The sequence below is a fragment of the Trichosurus vulpecula genome, chromosome 4, assembly GCF_011100635.1.
Source record: "Trichosurus vulpecula isolate mTriVul1 chromosome 4, mTriVul1.pri, whole genome shotgun sequence".
Classification (NCBI taxonomy): Eukaryota; Metazoa; Chordata; class Mammalia; order Diprotodontia; family Phalangeridae; genus Trichosurus; species Trichosurus vulpecula.
This window is the reverse complement of record NC_050576.1, coordinates 154640536-154660412: the sequence shown is the minus strand read 5'-3', so window position 1 is coordinate 154660412 and position 19877 is coordinate 154640536. Positions and strand designations below refer to the sequence as shown.

Below are 19877 nucleotides of genomic sequence, written 5' to 3'. Positions count from 1 at the left end.
ATTTAAAAAAAAAAAACAACTCAATCTATTGTTTTCAAGAAACTCACCTAGAATAAAAAAAGATATATGAAAAAAGTGTATCCCTCTCAAAGGGGAAGGTAAGGGAAACATAAGCACCTCTATAAGATCTTTGGTTTCTCACTTAAAAGAATAAGCCAAAGCCATTCTCCTGGTACCAACCAGATACTGATATGTATGCCATGTAAAGTTACCCTAGCTTTTGGTTTCACCCCTGAAATCAGCCAAGAAGGTCCCTCATTCTTCTCTCATTAACTTCATAGATAAGAGTCCATCTCAGGCTAGATGGCTCCAGAGCAACTGACATCATAGATAAGAAGATAAGAAAGTATGAATAGATGTTACATAATTCAAGTAAGTATGTTTTAAAACACTGAGAATTTCACCTAAATGTCACAAACGTAGACTTTTAATATTATGCATTTTTAAAAGTTCATGTAGGTCCATTTTGTTCTTTTTTAAGTAAGCCACAACTTTTAAAATTGTGATAAGCTAATTATGATTGATATTATAGTTAAAAATTTCATGGGTACATTTTGAAAAAATTGACTATCTTACATATTTACCTGCTTGCTTCTAACGAAGATGTCTCCTTAGAATTTTGGGAATTTAATATTTTTTCAATTTTCTCAACTGAGCGAATAACTTGAATAAGTCTCAACACACACATCTGTAAAGAATAAAGCAAAAAAAGTAAGAAAGAAATCTTTTCATGATAGTTTATCTTTGCCACCTTATTTCCTGGGTCTAAACTCAGGACAAGACTTAAAAGGTAATGTCTGTTCAGTCAAAACTTTCAAGTTATGAAGAGTTTTCTATGTCTTAAAATTTGTCACTGAAAACATGAAGAAATATTAAGATTGACTTTCTAGAACAAATACAATGTCTTGCTTTATTAAAGCATAATATAGGAGGCTTATTGTAACAAATGCTGACCTTCCTTATTACTCAAATTTTCTATCCTTGCTCCTTTCCCCCACTCCATTTTCTAACCATGATTTTTTCCTCTGCCTTACTTTTTCTGAGCTCCCTAAATTTTAATTTTGCTTATTTTCTTGTTAGATCTTTCACTTTATGCATATATGCACTAAGTATATACCAAGAAGCCTGAACATAACCACCACATTTACATGTACGTGTGGGAGTAAAAAGATATAATTTTATAGTTAAGCACTTTCAAAATAGCTAAAACAGGGTAAAGATAAGCAGAGAAGAATACTTTGAAGGGATGGGTAAAAACAGTCACTTCTTTACAAAAGATTTTTGTATCACAGGTAAGAGCTAATAAGAACATAACGATCAGAAATAAGTAGATAGATAAGTCCATCAAGGAGGTCTGTTTTCTTCTCAGCTTCAGGAAAGTTTATGAGTGTGTGTGTGTGTGTGTGTGTGTGTTCCTTTTTTTTCTTTCATGGGGGAGTGGTGGTTGGGGAGGGTCCAGACCTGTTCTGTTATTTCACTGATATAAGGAACTTCCCATGAGAAAAAAAGTCCCTTTACCAGTGAAGTTTGGCAATCATTCTGCAGTTATTTACCCACTATGTCACACTTTTTAGACCTACAACATCTATAATTCCCAGGTACTTTCAAATCAGGTCCTAACCAGGCCTGAATCCTCCTATCCTTCTATGATAAGATGACATTATGTGCATTCAGATGGTAGGGCTATAGACATTATATTGATACAAAAGTTTTTTGTGGAAGATTACTCATAGTGTGGTCTTTGGAAAGATCACTAGATTGGGATGGCAGACTTGAGTTCTATTCCTAGCTCTGCACTTGTGTAACTTTAGATGACTCACTTATCTCTTATCCCATTTCTTCATCCATAAAATTAAGAAGTCAGCATAGTCCTGACTCCTTGGGTATGTTATTTAATCTCTGTGTCAGTTTTCTTATCCGAAAATTGGATATTATCTGCCATACTTAGCTCACAGGGTTGCTCAGCATTTTGCAAAACTCAAAGCCCTGTACAACTGTTGGCTATTATCATTAATACCAGAAAGAGCATTAGCTTGAGAGGGGGCCTGGGTTCTATTTTAGCCCCAGATTTGCATTAACTGGTTTTGTGAACTTATCTCTGAGTCTGGACATTTTTAAATATAAAATTGACATCTGGACTAGATGATTTCTAAAAATTCTCTAATTTTATGATTTGACCTATTTACTTCAAAAAGTTTGTGGATTTCCAAAAATTCTCTAATTTTATGATCTGACCTCTTGAAAAGGTTGGTGGAACTGTAAGATTAAACCTATGAAGGTTTTTTTAAAAAGCGTGACAGAAATAATATATGGGGGAAAGATCCTGAAAATATAAGCTTAGTGAGCATTAGAAGCCAGAGACTGCTATATTTAAAAAAATTAAAACCAAGATGTATAAGTTAACGAACAAAATAACATGCCAACAGCCAAAATATTTCCTTGCTATTTTTCCTTTGATTATACTCCACCATCATTCTTCTTAAAAAGACTTTTTATATTGGTGGTTTATATATTTACCCATACCTTTTTTCTTCTGATATCCTCTTGTTTAGACATTCGCTCATCAACTGCCCGAATTCCCTCACTGACAGTTGACTTAAGGCTCTTAAAAAAGAGAAAGCAAGATAAGTTAAAAACAAATAAAGTCATGGCTGGAACAAATGAGGTATAATATTAGAAGCTTTTTGCTTATTCAGTTGCACAAGTACATGCTGAGAGCCTGTCAGGACTGTACCAAGTACTATGAGAACACGCAGTATAAACTTTATAAAACTGAATATTTATATGATAGGCAATAGTAGGGTAATTTAAGTTATAGGACAGGGATGCTCTTTGATGACAATGATAGTTTAGGAAAATTAGTACTATAGGGGTGATAAGTGGAATAGACTGGGGAGGAAAGGAATTAGGAGATTATTTTGATGATCCTGGTGGGAAGTAATTATGGTCTAAACTAGAATGAATAATGAAAGAAAGAATCAAAAGGACTTCATTGCTGCACTTGAAGAAAACAAAAAGTTTGTTTATTCAACAAATGTTAATCACATAAAGCTCTAAAAATATATGACAAGGGGAGAAAAAAGATAAATAGACATTCTAATAGAGGAAAGTAGGACAGATACAAAGAAAATAAAATACAAAATAAAATCTAAGTACATAAGAAAATAAAGTCAGATTAGATAAAGGAGAGATCATTTAATTTGGGGGTGTGAGTGAAGCATTAGTGGAAAAGGTGATATTTAATTTGGAGGGTAAAATGAAAAGATTAAGATTTGGTGAATAGGACATTCTAAGATTATGCATAAACACAAACAAAAAGAGACAGGAAAGGCAAGGACGTGTTCAGGGAATAGCACATAGAGAATACATGAGAAGTGGTATGAGATAAAGCAAACACGGTTAGTTGGATTAGTATTATGGATGGTTTTGTCAAATCATCAGAGAAAGCAACAATGCCTTTATCCTCCACACCATCATGAGCAGGAAGTCTGGCAGGGACTACCATTGACATCCGTAACTGTACTAATTCCGTGATCCTCAACTATGAAATTCCCTTTTCTGATCATAACTTCCACTCTCTTCAAAATCTCTCCTTTCTACTGCCTCCTTCCCTGCTACCTATAAACATGTCCACGTTTTCCTCATGTCTTCACTTGATCCTGGCATGCCTCAAGTTACAACGCTCTTTCACAGCTAAACTAGAAAAACACTACTTAATTTGTTGCCTCTATCCCCACTACTCTCTTCTCAACATTCTAAAATATGACATTTGACCCTATAATTCAGGTGAAGGATGAAAGCTGGATATATAAATCTGGGAGTATGCCATACAGAGGTGATAGTTAAAGTCATGGGAGAATGGGCCAATCCTCTAACCATGAGAGATTTCAAAAAACATTCATATTTTCCCATCTAAAAAGAAGGTAGATTTACTGGCTACTTTCACATCTTTATTTTTCATTAGATTAGGAGGGCCTAAAATCTTCTAGAACATTAGTCAGGTCAAAGAGAATTGTGAGAGATTCCTGTTTTTCTTCAAGACATTGTGCTGCCTTCATCATGCTCCAATATACTACAAAATTCTAGAAGAGATCTGTAATCATTCAAAGAAGTTTGGCTTGTCTATTCACACAAGGAAGATCACATAGACATTCTATTTCCCAGATTTCAAACAGAGCTTGTCCAACAGAATGTATATCTGAGACAGCACAGATGAATAACGAACTGGGATCAGAGCTGGACAGCAGGAAGGAGGAGAAGGGAAGGGAACAAGCATTTATTAAGCTCCTGATGTGTTCAAGGCCTTCTGCTAAGCAATTTAAAAATATTATTGCACTATCATCTTCAGGTCTTGAAAGAACTGGCAGATATGACTGCTAAGTTTATCAATGACAGCTTTAAAGGCCACTGGAAAAAGAAGGTATCACAAGAATGAAGAAGGCAAATGTCCCAACTTTCAAAAAGGAAAGAGACCAAACTCTACAAACTATTAGCCAATGAGCTTGACTTTGATTCCTGGGGACATTTTTTTTTAATAGCTTATTAAAGAGATGCTTGGTAAACACCTAGAAAAGGAAGCAGTGATTAAAAAGAATCAGAATGGATTCATCAAGGACAAGTCATGCCAGACTAACTTCATTCCCTTTTTTGACAGGATTCCTAAGTAAATGAAGTAGATGATAAGGATTTAGTTTAATTAGATTTTAGTTGAGCCTTTGATAAATTATCTCACAATACTCTTGTGGAAAATGTGAAGAGACATGAGTTGAACAATAATACGATCAGATGGATTCAGAGCTAGACTCAAAGAATCATTGTTAATGTGTTTAATAGCAACATGGTGAGGGGTCTCCAGCAGAGCTTTCCAAGGATCTATCCTTGGTCCTGTGCTGCTTCATCAATAACTTAAATGTATAGATAGTATGTAAATAAAGTCAGTACATGACAAATTTTTGGAAGGATGATACAGTGGATGACAAAGTCAGGATTCAAAAAGATCTTGACAGGCTTAGAGCACTAAATCTCAGAAAATGAAATTTAACAGGGATAAATGTAAAATCCTGTACTTGGGTACAAAAAAATTAACTTCAAAAGTATAGGATAGGAGGGGCATAGAGAGACAGGTAGAAGAGTATATCCAGGAAGACAGGTCAAAAAAGATAAGGACTTAAAAAGGGGCAGCAGATGTGTCACCAAGTAAACAAGCATTTATTGAGTGCCTACTATGAACCAGGCACAGTGCAAAAAGAGCTGGGGATACAATGAAAGGCCATCACTTCCCCCTCAACCTCCCCTCCCAAATGAGTCCCTGCCTTCCAGGAGTTCATAGTCTAATGGTGGAGACAATAAGCAAATAATTATGTAGAAACAAATTATCTACAGGATAAATTGAAGATAATCAACAGAGGAAAGGCATCAACACTATGGGGGATTGGGAAAGGCCTTTAGCTGAAGGTTCTATTTTAGCTCTTAGCTGGCACTTGCATGAAGTCAGGGACACCGAAAATTATAGGCATGAGAGAAAGCCAGGGAAAATGCCTAGAATCAAGAGATAGAATGTTTTGTTTAAGGAACAGCAAAGAAGCCTGTGTCACTACACTGGATCACAGAATACACAGAGGGGAGGGAAAGGTGATGTAGAGTATAAGAAAATTAGAAAAGTAGGAAAGGGACAAGCTTTAAAAGTCAAACAGAGGATTTTATATTTGACCATGGAGGTGATAGGGCACTACTGAAATTTACTGGGAGTGGGGCTGGGGGATGACATGGTCAAACCTGCACTTTAAGAAGATACTTATGGCAAACGAGTGGAGTATAGACTGAAATGGGGAGACACTTGCAGCAGGGAGACCAACTGTCAGGCTATTGCGATAATCCAGGTTATCAGGAGGACAGCTTGCACCAGGGTGGTCACAGTGTTAGAGCAAAGAAACGGACATACATGACAGATGTTAAGAAGGTAAAATCAACAGTCCTTGGCAACAGATTGTATGTGGGTGGTGAGAGAGAGTGAGAAATTAAGGATGACAACTAGGTTGCAAGCCTGCGAAAGTGGGAAGATGGTGCTAACCTTGACAATAACAGATTAGGAAGAGGAAAAGGCTTGGGGGGAAAGGTAATGAACTCAATGTCAATTCTGGACACGCTGAGTTTAAGATGTGTATGGAACATCAAGTCTGAAACACAAGACTGGAGGTCTAGAGATGGGGTGGCGTTGGATATAAGTAGATCTGAGAATCAGATCACATGTTAATTGAAGGGGAAGATGATGAGGTCACCAAGGAAAATAGCACGGAGGAAGAGGAAAATAGGCCCAAGCAAGACAAAGCCTTTGGTGATACCTGCCCTTAGGAGGCATCATCTGATGAAGATCTGGTGATGGAGAAGGAGCAGTAAGATAGGTTAGAGAACAAGGAGAGACTAGTATCATGAAAACCTAAGGAGATGAGACTATCAAGGAGAAGATATGGCAATTAAGAGATAACTGGTAACCCTGAAGAAAACCATCTCAGCTGAATGATGAGATTGGAAGCCAAATTAAAAAGGGCTGAAAAATGTATGAGGAGAAGAAGAAGAGACAAGTGTAGACAATTTTTTTCCTAGCAGTTTAGCTGTGAAAGGGAAGAGAGAAAAAGAGTGACAGTTTGAGAGGATGAGTGAGGGTCTTTTTATAAAGAACGGGGAAGACTTTGTCACGAAACTTAGTTTGCAGTCAAGATTAAAATGGCACACACTTTAATTATATTTAAGAACTTAACTACACAGACCAAAAATCTGGCCTGAAAAAAAAAAAAAGGTTTTGACACATTTGATATTAACACAAACCAATTCAACAGCAACATATAAGCAAGACAAAACTAAGTAAAAATGATAAATTTAAGCATTTTCGGAAACGAAATCTTCTTTCACAGAATCTTCTTTCAGGATTGGTATTGTTCTAATAATGACATGTTTTTATACTGCCATGAGTTTTAGGATCCTTAGGTGTCTTCAATATGCCACTCCCTTTTGATATTAGAATGCTTTGGCAGATTCTCAGGGGGAGGGAAGAATTTTGGATATCAGTATGTCCAATCGTTCCATCAGTAGCTTCAACAATCATAAGACTTTTAGAAAAGCAAAATTCACTACTCAGGGAAAAGATGACGACTACCAATTTAAGTAAATCTGATTATATGATGTCTTCATACCTACTAAAGGACCTAATGATTTTAAAAAGTAGATTCCCATTTCAAACAACCTATAACACAAAGGGCTCTATACGATCAAATTAACCCCAAAATACCCCCCACAAATCTAAGAAGGAAAAAAAGCACGATAAGGAAAGTCTTCTACCCCTTACTGATTCAACATACCTTAATGCTCAGTGGCCTATATGAAATGAATTAGTAACAAAATATATGGACAATTATTTGTATATACTTCACCTATGAAACAATTAGAAAGGGTTTTTTTAGGCTCCTTCACTTTCGTTCACAAAATCTGTTGCTTTCATCTTTTTCGTAAAATCAAAAATTTAAAAAATTTGTGAAATCATTTCATATGTAAAACAATACATCATTTCATTTCTGGTTGAAGCTATAGTAATTCAACCAATTATTTTCTCTACAAATAATAAGCATTCCATGTTTTAAAATATAGTACATGACTCATTATTTTGTACCCACCATAACCTCTTCTCGTAACTGCCCCAAAGGCACAGAGAGCTGGTTGAGGGCTTTGTCCATGCCAACCTAAAAGGGAAATTTTGTTAATAAATACACATTATCAGGAGTGACAGTTATGATGAACATCAACAAGAAAATAACACTAGATTTATATTCAGTTATGCTGACATCTATATTCAATTGTCAATTGTCAATTCATCCTTTTCTACTACTATATAATGCTGCAACAAGCAATCAAACTAACAGAAATTTAATTTTCTAACTATTGTCTCTGAATATGTCTTCCATCATAAACTATATAGGAATATAATAAAAATTGTTTTTGTATGAAGCTTCAAAAATCAGAGAGCTAAAAAGAGAGACAGAGACAGAGCACCCAATAGAGAGAGAGAAGTGAAGACAGATGAAAACTGAGTGGGGGAAAAGGGAACAGGGGGAGGAAAAGACAGGAATGAAAGGAAATGAAATTAACTTGAAGAGCAATTGGAAAGAAATGTACGTCTATTATTTACTTACGATAATCAATAACCAAAACATATTCTTATCATATTCCTTGAACATTCAAGAAAACTCTAAGCAACCTGGAGAAACTTATCAATTTACTAAGTACTTATTATATACCGAGGCTTGTATAAGCTCTGGGGAGACAAAAAGAAAAAAAGCACCACAAGGTACTTGGAAATAGAATACAGTAGAAAAATCACTTGAAGAGTTCAGCTCAACCTATTGGTACTTTAAGATGTAAATTTCCAACAACCAAAGAGAGTAATTACTAATTTGAATTATCTCTAGAATTCCAAAAAAGCTAAGCTGGTTTATACTTTTGCATTATCAATAAAGGAAGAGCTTACAAAGCAAATTAAAATTCTAAAAAGAAAGGAGAACTATTCAAATATTATATCCTCAAGCTTTTGAACCTTTCCATTTACATACTATAGCTTCCTGAGGCTAATTATATAAATTATTTAGAGCAAGTCTCCTAAGGATATTTAATGGTAAATATTGCCTTAGCCTAATTCCAATTTAGCATTTATACTTGCAAAGAAATTAAACCATGGCAAATTTCTTTTAAAATAACCTATATTTTCACTTTTTACTATTTCAGACTGGTCTTTTAATTTGACTGAGTCACTAAAGTTTTTACTTTAATAAATGGAAAATTTCCCCCAAATAGTCACAAGCATTATATTATTGCCATTTAATAAAGTGCTAACTTCTATTTAGAGCTAACTGAAAAAGATAGACCAATATAGGAACCAACTTAAAGAAAAATGTGTTTTAAATGCCTAAGTTAAAAAAAAAGAAAGAAAAGAAATTAAAATGTTTAACAAACTTTAGCTTCTCTGTTAATTAGCTGCTTCAAACTTCTAAAATCCATCAAGGATAAAAGCTAGAATGGAAATTTTCAAATGTAAAATCACTTGGATAAGAACATTAAAAACTATATAAATACCCAGCTTGAATGCTTACTAAGTTTGTTGAAAGGTTGACAAAGTCTGCATAATCCTTATTAATGAGTTCTACCATGGCTGTTTTGAGAAGTTTATAATAGAGTTCCAGATCATCTCTAAGCTCTTCCAACTGGACCCGTTTCCTACAGTCAGACACAAAATGATCAACATCAAAGTCATCCTGAAAAACAAAAAAAAAAACCCAAGATACAATATTTACAATAATTTCTAACATTCAAAAAAGAAAATATTAACATAAACAACACAGAAGAAAATACCTATTTTTGTGGCAAGTTATATAGCTCTAGGGAAAAATCAATTAACAGGACTATCAACAATATAAATGGCAGAGACATTAACTTTCTGCAGAATTCAAGATGAGGCTGCATTAAACAAGAGCACCCTCTATTGTTGCTTAAATTCTGCAAATGTCTTTATTACTAAAATAAATATGCCTTCACATGGGAAAGAATTACACTGTGCTCTCTGGTAGAAACTTGAAAGACATCTTATTTTCACTCATCCATAGGGAGTGCTATTGTCAACCGGCTATAATGCTTCATAATTAAGTAAAAAGAACAATAACCTAAGAAATCAGAAGGAAAGGTTTCTACTCTCAGCTCCACCGTTAGTCAGTTACCTTCTCTGTGACTCAGTTTCCTTATCAGTAAGATAAGGAGACAGGGCAAAATTACCACAGTTCTAGGATTTCAATATAAATTTCAAATACCATAAATAGTAGTACACTAATGGTTATTATCTGGTGAACACAATTTCCAAGTATTTAACTGATTTTTAGTTAACACTATATGGCTCATAACTGGCATGCCCCAAGACCTAAGTCATTATATTTAGAACATTGACCTGGGATCACTTTGCAAAACAGGAACAGTAAAAACAGGAGGAAATAAAATGTTCACAGCTATAATAAAAATTCTAAGTTAGGTAAATAAACTTCTTAGAAGCAGTTTTTAAAGTAATTTTTTGGGCTAGAGTGTAAAAAACTCAAAAGAGCTTGGTCCACATAGGAGCTCCATCTGTAAAGGAGGAGTTAAATAGATTAGTATAAAGATTTTGGACAGAGAACACAAATAAACAACAATTTGGGCCTAGAATTAAATAGAAGGAAAGTGGGCTAGACTGCCTTTGGTAAATTACAAAGCTCATTTACTGACTCCTTTAATAAGCTACAGTGGGCTAAGCCAATCAGGCTTCCACACTACGTTTCACATCAATATGGCAAACTCACAATACCAAGGGCCACTATATTGCTTAAGGAGTAATGAACTGGCCAGGTCTGGAAACAGCGGATCAAGGCTCCCCTGCAAATAAGTAATGGGATTTAGGCCCCTGTACTTCAAGCCTAGGCAAGATGTGGAGACTCAACTATAATAATATTAGTAATAACAATGATGATGATGATGATGATGATCCACTGTCCTTACTTTCTAGGCCTTTATATAAACACTCTATCCTTACATACATAGTTAACATATGTGTATGTAGACACAGTAAATGTGTAAATATACAGCACAGATATATATTATGTTGTTGTTTAGTTGTTTCAGTTATGCCTAACTATTTGTGACCCCATTTGGAGTTTTCTTGGCAAAGATACTATAGTTTGCTATTTCCTTCTCCAGCTGTTTTTTTTAAACAGATGAAGAAACTGAGGCCAACAGGGTTAAGTGACCTGCCCAGGGTCACACAGCTAGTATGTGTCTGAGGCCAGATTTGAACTCAGGAAGTTGAGTCTTCCTGACTCCACGTCCAACACTTTATCTGCTCTACCACCTAGCTGCCTGAAATATGTTATATACTCATATATAAAGATAATAAAAGATTACAAAATGCATAAAATTAATGACAGATAAATACAATAAGTTCGGATAGTTTCAGGTAAGTTCAGAGGAGGACTAGGGAAGTTAGGAAAGTCTTCATAATGAAGATAGAGTCTGAGTTAGGCCTTAATGGACAGATAGGATTTAGAAGGAAGACAAAAGAGGAAGACCTTTCAGCTGGAATTGGAGCAAAGCCTTACATATGGTCAGAACTTGGTACACTAGGCCAAAATCTAATGGAACTTTGACCTCCCTTACAATTTTCATGTAAAGCATTTTTTATCTCCTCTGAAGAAAGGTGCTGATAAAATCAATAAACCAACAAGAACTTATTATGGATGTCCACAATTAAGAAAAGTAAAATTTCCACATAATATAAAAATGTATGAAAATGATTTGCTACATACTTTAGTGTTCTAAGGTACTTTCACAAATACTATTTTATTTTCAAAACTGTGAGGTTGGTAGCAAAATTCCCCAAGGGGAAACTGAGGCATAGAGTCATCCTTTGTATCCTAAAAATGCTTTCTGAAAGGTTATGAGGAATTTAAATAGAGGACTAGTTAGCTTCTAAGTCAAATATCTAAGCCCTTTCAAAGGACTTACAGAAGTCATTTCTCAAAGCCTGGAAGCCATAGGTTAAAATGAACTACATAGAGACAAGCAATAATTAACAACAATTCATAACTGGTACTTTTATTGCTCTTTCCCCCTCTTCTATCTGTTCTCTTTTAGGTCCCAAGACATCATTTCTTCTCATTCTACTTCTGTGTTTTTCAACATTTTTTACCAACAACTTGAAGTACATATTCTCTTTTTTGGTGATCTCATATACTTAAAAGAGTTCAGTCTATCATCTCTAGGCACACATGTATGTGTGTACATTTATGTGCACAAAGATAGATGTGAATCTATGTATGTATATAGGTAGGAATTATGTTCATTCAGCCTTAATTTTGCCCAAGTTCCAGTCACACATCTGCACTAAGATGTCCAGAAGTGCCTCAAACTCAAAGGAACTTGTCTTCTTTAAAACACTTCTTCCCTCTAAATTCCCCATTTCCATTCATATTATCGCTATGCTCCCAATCACCCAGACTCAAAATTTTATAGCACTTTTGATTCTTCTATCTCCTTCATTCCTAACATTCAAGCTGCCTCCAAGTCTGCTAATTCTATGTCTACAATATTACTCTCCACACAAAATGCCACTACACAACTTCAAGCCCTCAATCACCTCTCACTATTTTATCAGTGTCCTCTCTGGCTTCACTGCCTCTGGTCTCTCCCCCTCTGTGATCCATATTTCACGCAGATGCTAAAACAATATTTTTAAGACACAGAAGCTTCATGCTCAAAAATCTGTGCTGATTCCCCATAAGATAAAATATAAACTCCTCTGGCTAGCATTTAAGGTCCTCAACAATCTGGCTCTAAGCTTCCTTTTCAAAATTATTGTCCAATTATTGTCCTTCTGGCCCTGCTTTCAAGCTGTCTCCCATGCCTGGAACTAATCTGAACCTATCTCCTTGTTCTTATATGCACTACCTGTAGAAATAACTTTCCTTTAAAGAGTTGCCTGAATGCCACCCCTTGCATGAGGCCTCCTCAGATTCCCCCAGCTAAAAATGATCTATCCCTCATATTTTCCTAGAATATTTTATCTGGATCTCACCCTGATCTCATCACAACCTACCAAGTAACTACTATCTTATGTATGTATTCTATGCCTCCCATTAAATTACAAGTTCCTTGATGGCAGACCATGTTGTTTTAATTTTGCTATCCTCAGAGACTACACAGCATAGGACACTGTGATGGCAAGCATATCAGCATACCCAAGGATGGTTGCTAGTGCAGGTTCTTTTATCTGCTTTACTAGGAAAGATAGCTGTATCAGGGGTCAACAATCTTCTTTACTTACATAAAATACAAACAGAAAATACAGAGCAGAGAAATAAAGACCAACAGACAGGGCGCTTAACTGCCTGAATCAAAGCAATATTACTATATACTTTAGATACACCACTGGATGGAGACAGCCTTTACCTCTGAGCAGTCGGGGAGCTCTGAACATATGGCCACTCAGTCTTGACCAGGGAATCACAAGATCCTTCTTGTTAGCAAGACCCCAAGGCAAAAGCTCACCTCTCAGAATATATACTCTTTCAGCTAATAGGCTCAGAGCCAGAAGGCATCACAATCCTCCTGACTGAGTGTCTAATTAGAAATTAGCAAAAGGTGTGTAAGCCTTCCTACAAGCAAGCAAGCTTCCCTTAATGGGCTTCACATGAGGCTTATGGATGGGTAGGGAAGATCTTATTCCTATTAACCTTACAGACACATAGTAGATATCCATTAACTGTTTGCTGAGTTGAATTTGAAGAGTTTTCAAAACAAACAGCATATTCAGGCACAGAAATATGTATTTTTAAAATCTCTTTTAGGTAATTTATTTGGTACACTAGAAAAAGCACTGATGATGCAATCTCTCTAAACCTTACAACGTTCACAAGGAGACCTACCATGTGTACTACCATGTCAGAGTTCTGCAAGAAGCCCTTCCCAGTCTTCATTAATCTTACTGTCTTCTCTCTGGGAATACTTCCATTTTATCTGGTATAAATCTTGTTTACATATAATTGTTTGCATGTTGTGTCCCCTACTAGGCTGCAAGCTCCTTATGGGCAGGGATTGTCTTTTTTGGCATATAGTAGTTGCTTAACAAATGCTTAATGGCAAAGGTTGGATGACTCTGTCAGGTATGTTGTAGAGAGGACTCTTCTTCCAGGATATTTGGAATTGCAACTCCTAGATTTTGGGATAGTAGCTTTTATTTAATAAGTCAATGCTCCTTTTTTATGTTACTCATCAGTGCTTTTTCTAAACTAAGACTTCAAGGGAAATACAAGTACAATAGAAAGAAAGAAGCCTTACTCCCAAAGAGTTTATATTGTAGTGAGGAATACAGTAAGCAAATATAAGCATAGACATAATAAATATAAAGAGATTAAATATTAAAAAATACAAAATATTTAAATATGAAGTGGTTTGAGACAGAAAGCATTAGCATTTGCAGACACAGAGTAAAGCCTCATATAGAAGGTATTACTTCATCTGTATCTTAAAAAGAAGAAAGGATTCTATGAGGTAGAGGTGAGGAGCAAGTGTTTGTCATGAGGGAGAGGGAGAAGTCTGACTCTTAGGAATTTATATCAAGCATGAAATTACCTCTTCAACTAACATTGCTTCTGGTCCTGCTGCCTGGGGCCAAGCAGAAGACACCCAATATCTCTTCTATGTGGCAGCCCCTCAAATACATGAAGACAATAGTTTTGCTTAGGGGAAATGTCTTGTCTTTTCAATTTAAACATTTCAAATTCCTTCAATTGCTTTTTTCCTATGATATCAACTGAAATCTTACATCATGGTTGTCCTCAATTCACACTATAACAAGTATCATATGGATACTCTCTAATTTATCAATGTCCTTCCTAAAATACACCTTGCAGAACAGAACATAATACTCCAAATGCAGTATGACCAGGACAGAAGACAGTAGGAGTATCATTTCTCTAGTCCTAAATGTTATTTTTCACTTACTGCCATCAAACTCTGCTTTAGCTTTTTTTTCAAGATAGGACTATTGATTAAACTATGCTGCCTTCAAAAAGACAACCATTACTTAATACAATAGCACAGTAGTATAAAAGCCAGATCAGAACTGGCAGTATAGTGTAGTGTAATGAGCACTGGATTTAGAGAGACCTTGGGTAGGTCATTCAATTTCTCATTTGTAAAATGAAGGGAGCTGGGAGGTGGAGAGATATGCCAGATTTGCTCTCAAGACTAAACAATGTTCTCATAATTAGCCCCTTCCTATAACTGCTGTAGAACTTTTTTTTTAACAGTCAGACAATGAATACATATGCCTCCTTTCACTTTGAGAGTATAAGATGCACTGATTTTCATTTTCTAGATAAAAACAAACAAAAAATAAAACAAAACAAAAATTATGTTCCGTAACTTGGGCAGTCTTCACAAATGAAAAACTCAAAGCTTCCAAAACCCACTGCAAGACCAGATTATTCTATTATCAAATAGTTTAAAAACATGATTTGAAAAGACCTTAACAGATAAAAAATAAAGGACAGTTACATTTATAAATAATCTATATTTCCTGAGTTTGGTACAATTTTATATTACTATCATTAAAAATCCAAGAAGGCATTTATTAGAAAAATAGTTATGTTATTCAGTCAACAAACTGAGTGCCTACCATGTTGCAAGGTATCGGGTGCTCATTTGAGTTTCTCAATTTAGCTTTAGAGATAAAACATTATTAGGAACTCTTTCACAGTGTTCCAACTCTGGCAGAATAACCTAGCTGACATAATACCTTATTCATATAGTTATTTGTTCCTTAATTTAAGATCTGGTATTTTTGTAGGATTAGTAGTTTACTTTTTATTTGAGAGTTTTAGGAAAATAAGTTATGCTACAAGGCCAGTTAATTAAAATATTTAAAATTTATATTTTGCAATCTAATTTCACTTTAAAAGTGAGGACTTCACAAGAATAAAGTAACGTCACACTTAATTATCAACACTTTGGCTCTTTCTTGGTCAGACCCCAGGAGAGCATTTCATTTTCCCTCTCCCTGACTTCACCCAAACTGTGCCCAGGCCTGGAATGCATTTCTGACTCACTTTTCCACTTTAGAATCTTCCTTTTCCTTCAAGACTCAAATCAGAGGCCACCTCCTCTGTGATTCTCACATTATTACTCATTGGTCTGATCCTCTTAGAATTTTACCTTGCATTCACATGTATGTGTTCTCTCAGTAAAAGTATTTCACTGTTGCTTTTCTATCTGTAGCACCTAGAATGCTACTTGAGTTAGTAGGTTCCTAATAAATGTTTGAATTGAACTGATCCTGAAAAAGGTATAATTTATTCTGTATGACCCAAAGGAACAGAAATATTACCAATCAATCAATAAGAATTTATTGAGCACCTGCTACGTGTGCCAGGAGCTGTGCTTGGTGCTGGGGGATACAAAGAAAAAAATAAAACAATTCCTCCTCTCAAAGAAGTTTACATGCTACAGAGGGAGACAGAATATACATATATAACATATACAGAATAACTAAGAATAAATACCAGGTAGTTAAGGAAGAAGGTGAATAACAGTTGGCAGTGGAGGGGAGGGAAAGGGAGAAGAACAGGAAAAGTTTCAGAGTGGTGCTGCTTGAGCTGCATACTGAAGGAAGTGAGGGATTCTATGAGGCACCTGTGAGGAAGAAGTGCAAACCAAGTAGGGGTGATGGCCACTACAAAGATGGGAGAAACAGAGAGGCAGTTTGGCTATACAATAGATTGAAAGAAGGAAAGTGCTGTTTACACAAACAAATTTGGAAAGATACATTGTACCTACATCATAAAGGGCTTTAAAAACAAAACAGAAGAGTTACATATTTTAGTCTAAAGACAAATGGAAGTCCCTGGAGTTTACTGAGTAGGAGAGTGACAAGGCTGAACGGGTGCTTTAGGAAAGTCACTTGGGTTGCTCCGTAAAGGACCGGGATTGGAGAAGGGAAAGCAGGCTAATTAATTGGGCACTGCAGTAGTTCAGGCAAGAGGGAATGAGGGCCTCAGCTAAGGCAGTGGCTGAGTAGAAAGAAGGCATCAGATGGGAGAAAAGTTTGGGAAGTAGAAATAGAATAATTTGGCAAATGGATGTGTAGGGTGAGGGAGGGTGAGGAATCAAGGATAACAGAGAGGTTATAAATCGCAGACTAAAAGAAAAAATTTCGTTTCTTGAGAGAAACTGAATTTGGGTGTATTGGAGGGTTTGAGGGTGATTTTTGTTTTAGAGATGTTGAGTTTTAAGAAGTATATTCGACATTCAATTTCATATGTCCAATAGGATGTTGGTGATAACGAGGCTGAAGCTCAGGAGAGAGACAAACTGCATATACAGAAAATAATGATAGTAATAACAGCAGTTTTATAAGACCTAATGTGCCAGGAACTATGTATAGTTCTTTACAAATATCAGATTTGATTCTCACAAAAACCCTGAGATTCAGGTCCTATTATGATCCCCATTTTAAGGTTGAGGAAATGAGGCAGACAGACATTAAGTGACTTGCCCTGTGTCACACAGCTAGGGTCTGAGGCCAGATTTGAATTCAGGTCTCCCTAAGACCAGGCCCAGCACTCTATCCATTGTACCACCTAGATCTGGAAATCATGTGTAGAGAGAGCAGCTATAGGAGCTGAGACTGTAGTGAGAAAAGAGGGCCCGGGACAGAATCAGGGGATACAACTACTGTTAATAGGATCACAATATAGATAATGAATCCAGAAAGTGCAGTCAGAGAACCAAGGGAGAGCAACATCAAAAAACTCCAAAGAAGAGATGGTGGTTAACAGTGTCAAGTGCTATAGAAAGGTCAAGAAGGATGAGGACTGAGAAAAGGTCATTAGATTGGACATTTGGGAACTTTGCAGGAATTAATTTCAATTGAGTGATGAGATTCAAGGTCAGAATGTAAAAGTTCAGAAAAGCGTGAGAGTAGAGGAAGTAGAGGCATTAAAATACAGATTAAAATAATATATTAAATATTTGGAAAATATGTTCCTCTATTAGACTGTAAAAATATGACAGAGACAATGTTAATTTGCAGTTTTCTAAGTCACTATGCAGTCAACAGTGATCCATTTCTATTCAAGTCTGATGCCACCGGCCTAGGACACTGAGACTGTAAGCAACTTGGCCAGGGTCACAAAGCCAGTATGTGTCAAAGCCAGGATATGAACCTAGGTCTTCCCATCTTTGGGGCCAGAATTCTATCCACAACAAAACACTGCCACTTCAAGGATGTCACAAAGGAAATTCATACCACTAGCAAGAGAATGGACTAGATTATAATAAAATCTCAGAGGAAGATGGGACCTCAGAGACAACCTACTCCAAGGGTTCTGGGAAACACAGATTTCAGAGGACCCATGAATTTGAATGGGAAAAATAATACATCTTTATTTCAATATATGTTCCTTTTTAATGCTACACACACACACACACACACATATGTGTATATATATATATATATATATATATATATATATATATATATATATATATACACACATACACACACCTTCCCAGTCCCCCAGGCTTGCAACCCAAGTATCATTCTCAACTCCTCCTTCTCTCTCACCACCCATATCCAACCTCTTGTCAAAGCCAGTCAATTTTACTTTAGTACCATCTCTTACATATTGTCCTCTCATACTGTCACCACCCAGGTGCGGTCCCTCATTGCTTCAAAACTGGATTGATTCAACAGCCTGAAGTTTGGTATCCTTGCCACAAATCTCTTCCCCACTTCTGTCCATCTCACTTCAGTCCCACTCAGATGCTAAAATGATCTTCCTAAAGTGCAGGTCTGACCACTTCACGTCCCAAATTGAATTCCAGGGGCTCCCATTACCTCCAGGATTCAATATAAAATCCTGTTTGGCGTTCAAAGCTCTTTATAAACTGTCCCCTAATCTCCACCCTTTACAGTCTCCTTGCCCGAAGTGTACCATACGATCCAGTGACACTAGCTTCCTTGCTGTTCCTTGAACAAGACACTCCATGTCCCGATTCCAGGCATTTTCACCGACCATCCCACCTGCTTGGATTTCTCTTCCTCCTCCTCTCCGCCTTTTTGTTTCCTTCAAATTTCGGCTAAAACCCCACCTTCTGCAAGAAGCCATTCTAGGTCCCCTTAAATTTTGTGCTTTTCTTCTGTCTGTATAAATTATAATTGTTTGCATACAACTGCTGTTATTGACCTCTGTATCACAAGCACTTAGAACAGAGCCTGGCACACAGTGTTTACTGACAGGCTATTTCATTTAATGCATTTAAAGACATCACTCTGAAAAGGTATCTATAGACTTCCCCAGATTGCCGAAGGGGTCCACGAGCCAAGCAAGGCGAGGAAGCCCTGGTCTGCTCTAACCCCAACCTGACCAGGACTCCACTCCGAGCTAACTGTAGCTCTAACTCATCCCACATGGAATGATCCAACCTGAGTGAGGAGAGCCCTGAAGGCTAGGGTAACAAGCCCGAGTCCTCGGTGGTTCCACCGACTTTTAGAAGTTTTGGTCTATTGCCCCGCCCCCAGTCCACATAAACAGGTGGGTCGCGCTCGGACCCGGGCTGGGGGTGGCAGACACAGCAGCAGCCTCGGCAGAGCCGCTCCGTAACAGTGCCCGACCCGGCGGGACCGGAGTCCAGGGCCCGGGGCCCCGTGGAGGGGAGGGGTAGTTGGGCCCGGGGAGAAGCGGCGCCCCCAGCCCGGCGCGCCCGCACCTTCATGAACTCGTCCTTGTCGAAGCACAGCGTATCCGGCCCCTTGGGCAGGTTCATCCTCCTCTTCTCCATCCCGCCCTGCGCAGCCCCGCTTCGGCCGAACCCCAGCAGCCGGGGTCAAGGCAGGTAAGAGCTTGGTGAAGGGCCGGAGACAGGAGACAAGAGGCAGGGCCACCACTTCCGCCAACGCGGCAACGCCTGCGCCGCGGCCAACGATTGGACCCGCGGGCCAGAGGGTAGGTCTGCTTCCGCTCGCCGCCCGGAGGGACACGAATGACTCTGATGTCATCTTCCAGAGGTGAAGTGCTGCCCCCTGGAGGGAGGAGGGCCGCCCTGCAGCCCGGAGGCTGAGCTGGAAACCAGTCCCTTCCTTAACCTAAACCCAAAGGAGGGGGAGGAAAGAAGACCCGGGGAGGAAAGAAGACCCCGGGAGGACATAGGTCTAGGAGTCGTCACACTTCCCTATCACATTACCTTCTCCATTGATTTCAAGAAAGAAGTTGGATGTTTAAACGTAGGTACTGGAAGCCAGACATCATCTACCCCAG

General features: G+C 37.4%; 1 protein-coding gene across 2 annotated transcripts in view; it reads right to left on the bottom strand.

Annotated features, from left to right (window-relative positions):
• COG2 (component of oligomeric golgi complex 2) overlaps positions 1 to 19587 on the bottom strand; it is a 71313-nt gene extending 51726 nt beyond the window's left edge. Inside the window, exons 1-5 of one of the 2 annotated variants that reach the window (XM_036756553.1) lie at positions 19330 to 19587; positions 9138 to 9299; positions 7668 to 7733; positions 2524 to 2604; positions 585 to 688 (exon numbers count right to left, since the gene is read on the bottom strand). In XM_036756553.1, the coding sequence (XP_036612448.1) occupies positions 585 to 688; positions 2524 to 2604; positions 7668 to 7733; positions 9138 to 9299; positions 19330 to 19401 (485 nt within the window). In that variant the 5' untranslated portion in view covers positions 19402 to 19587. The remainder of the gene's footprint in view (positions 1 to 584; positions 689 to 2523; positions 2605 to 7667; positions 7734 to 9137; positions 9300 to 19329) is intronic. The other variant, XM_036756554.1, reaches the window with a different exon arrangement.
• Between the last annotated feature and the right edge of the window lie 290 nt (positions 19588 to 19877).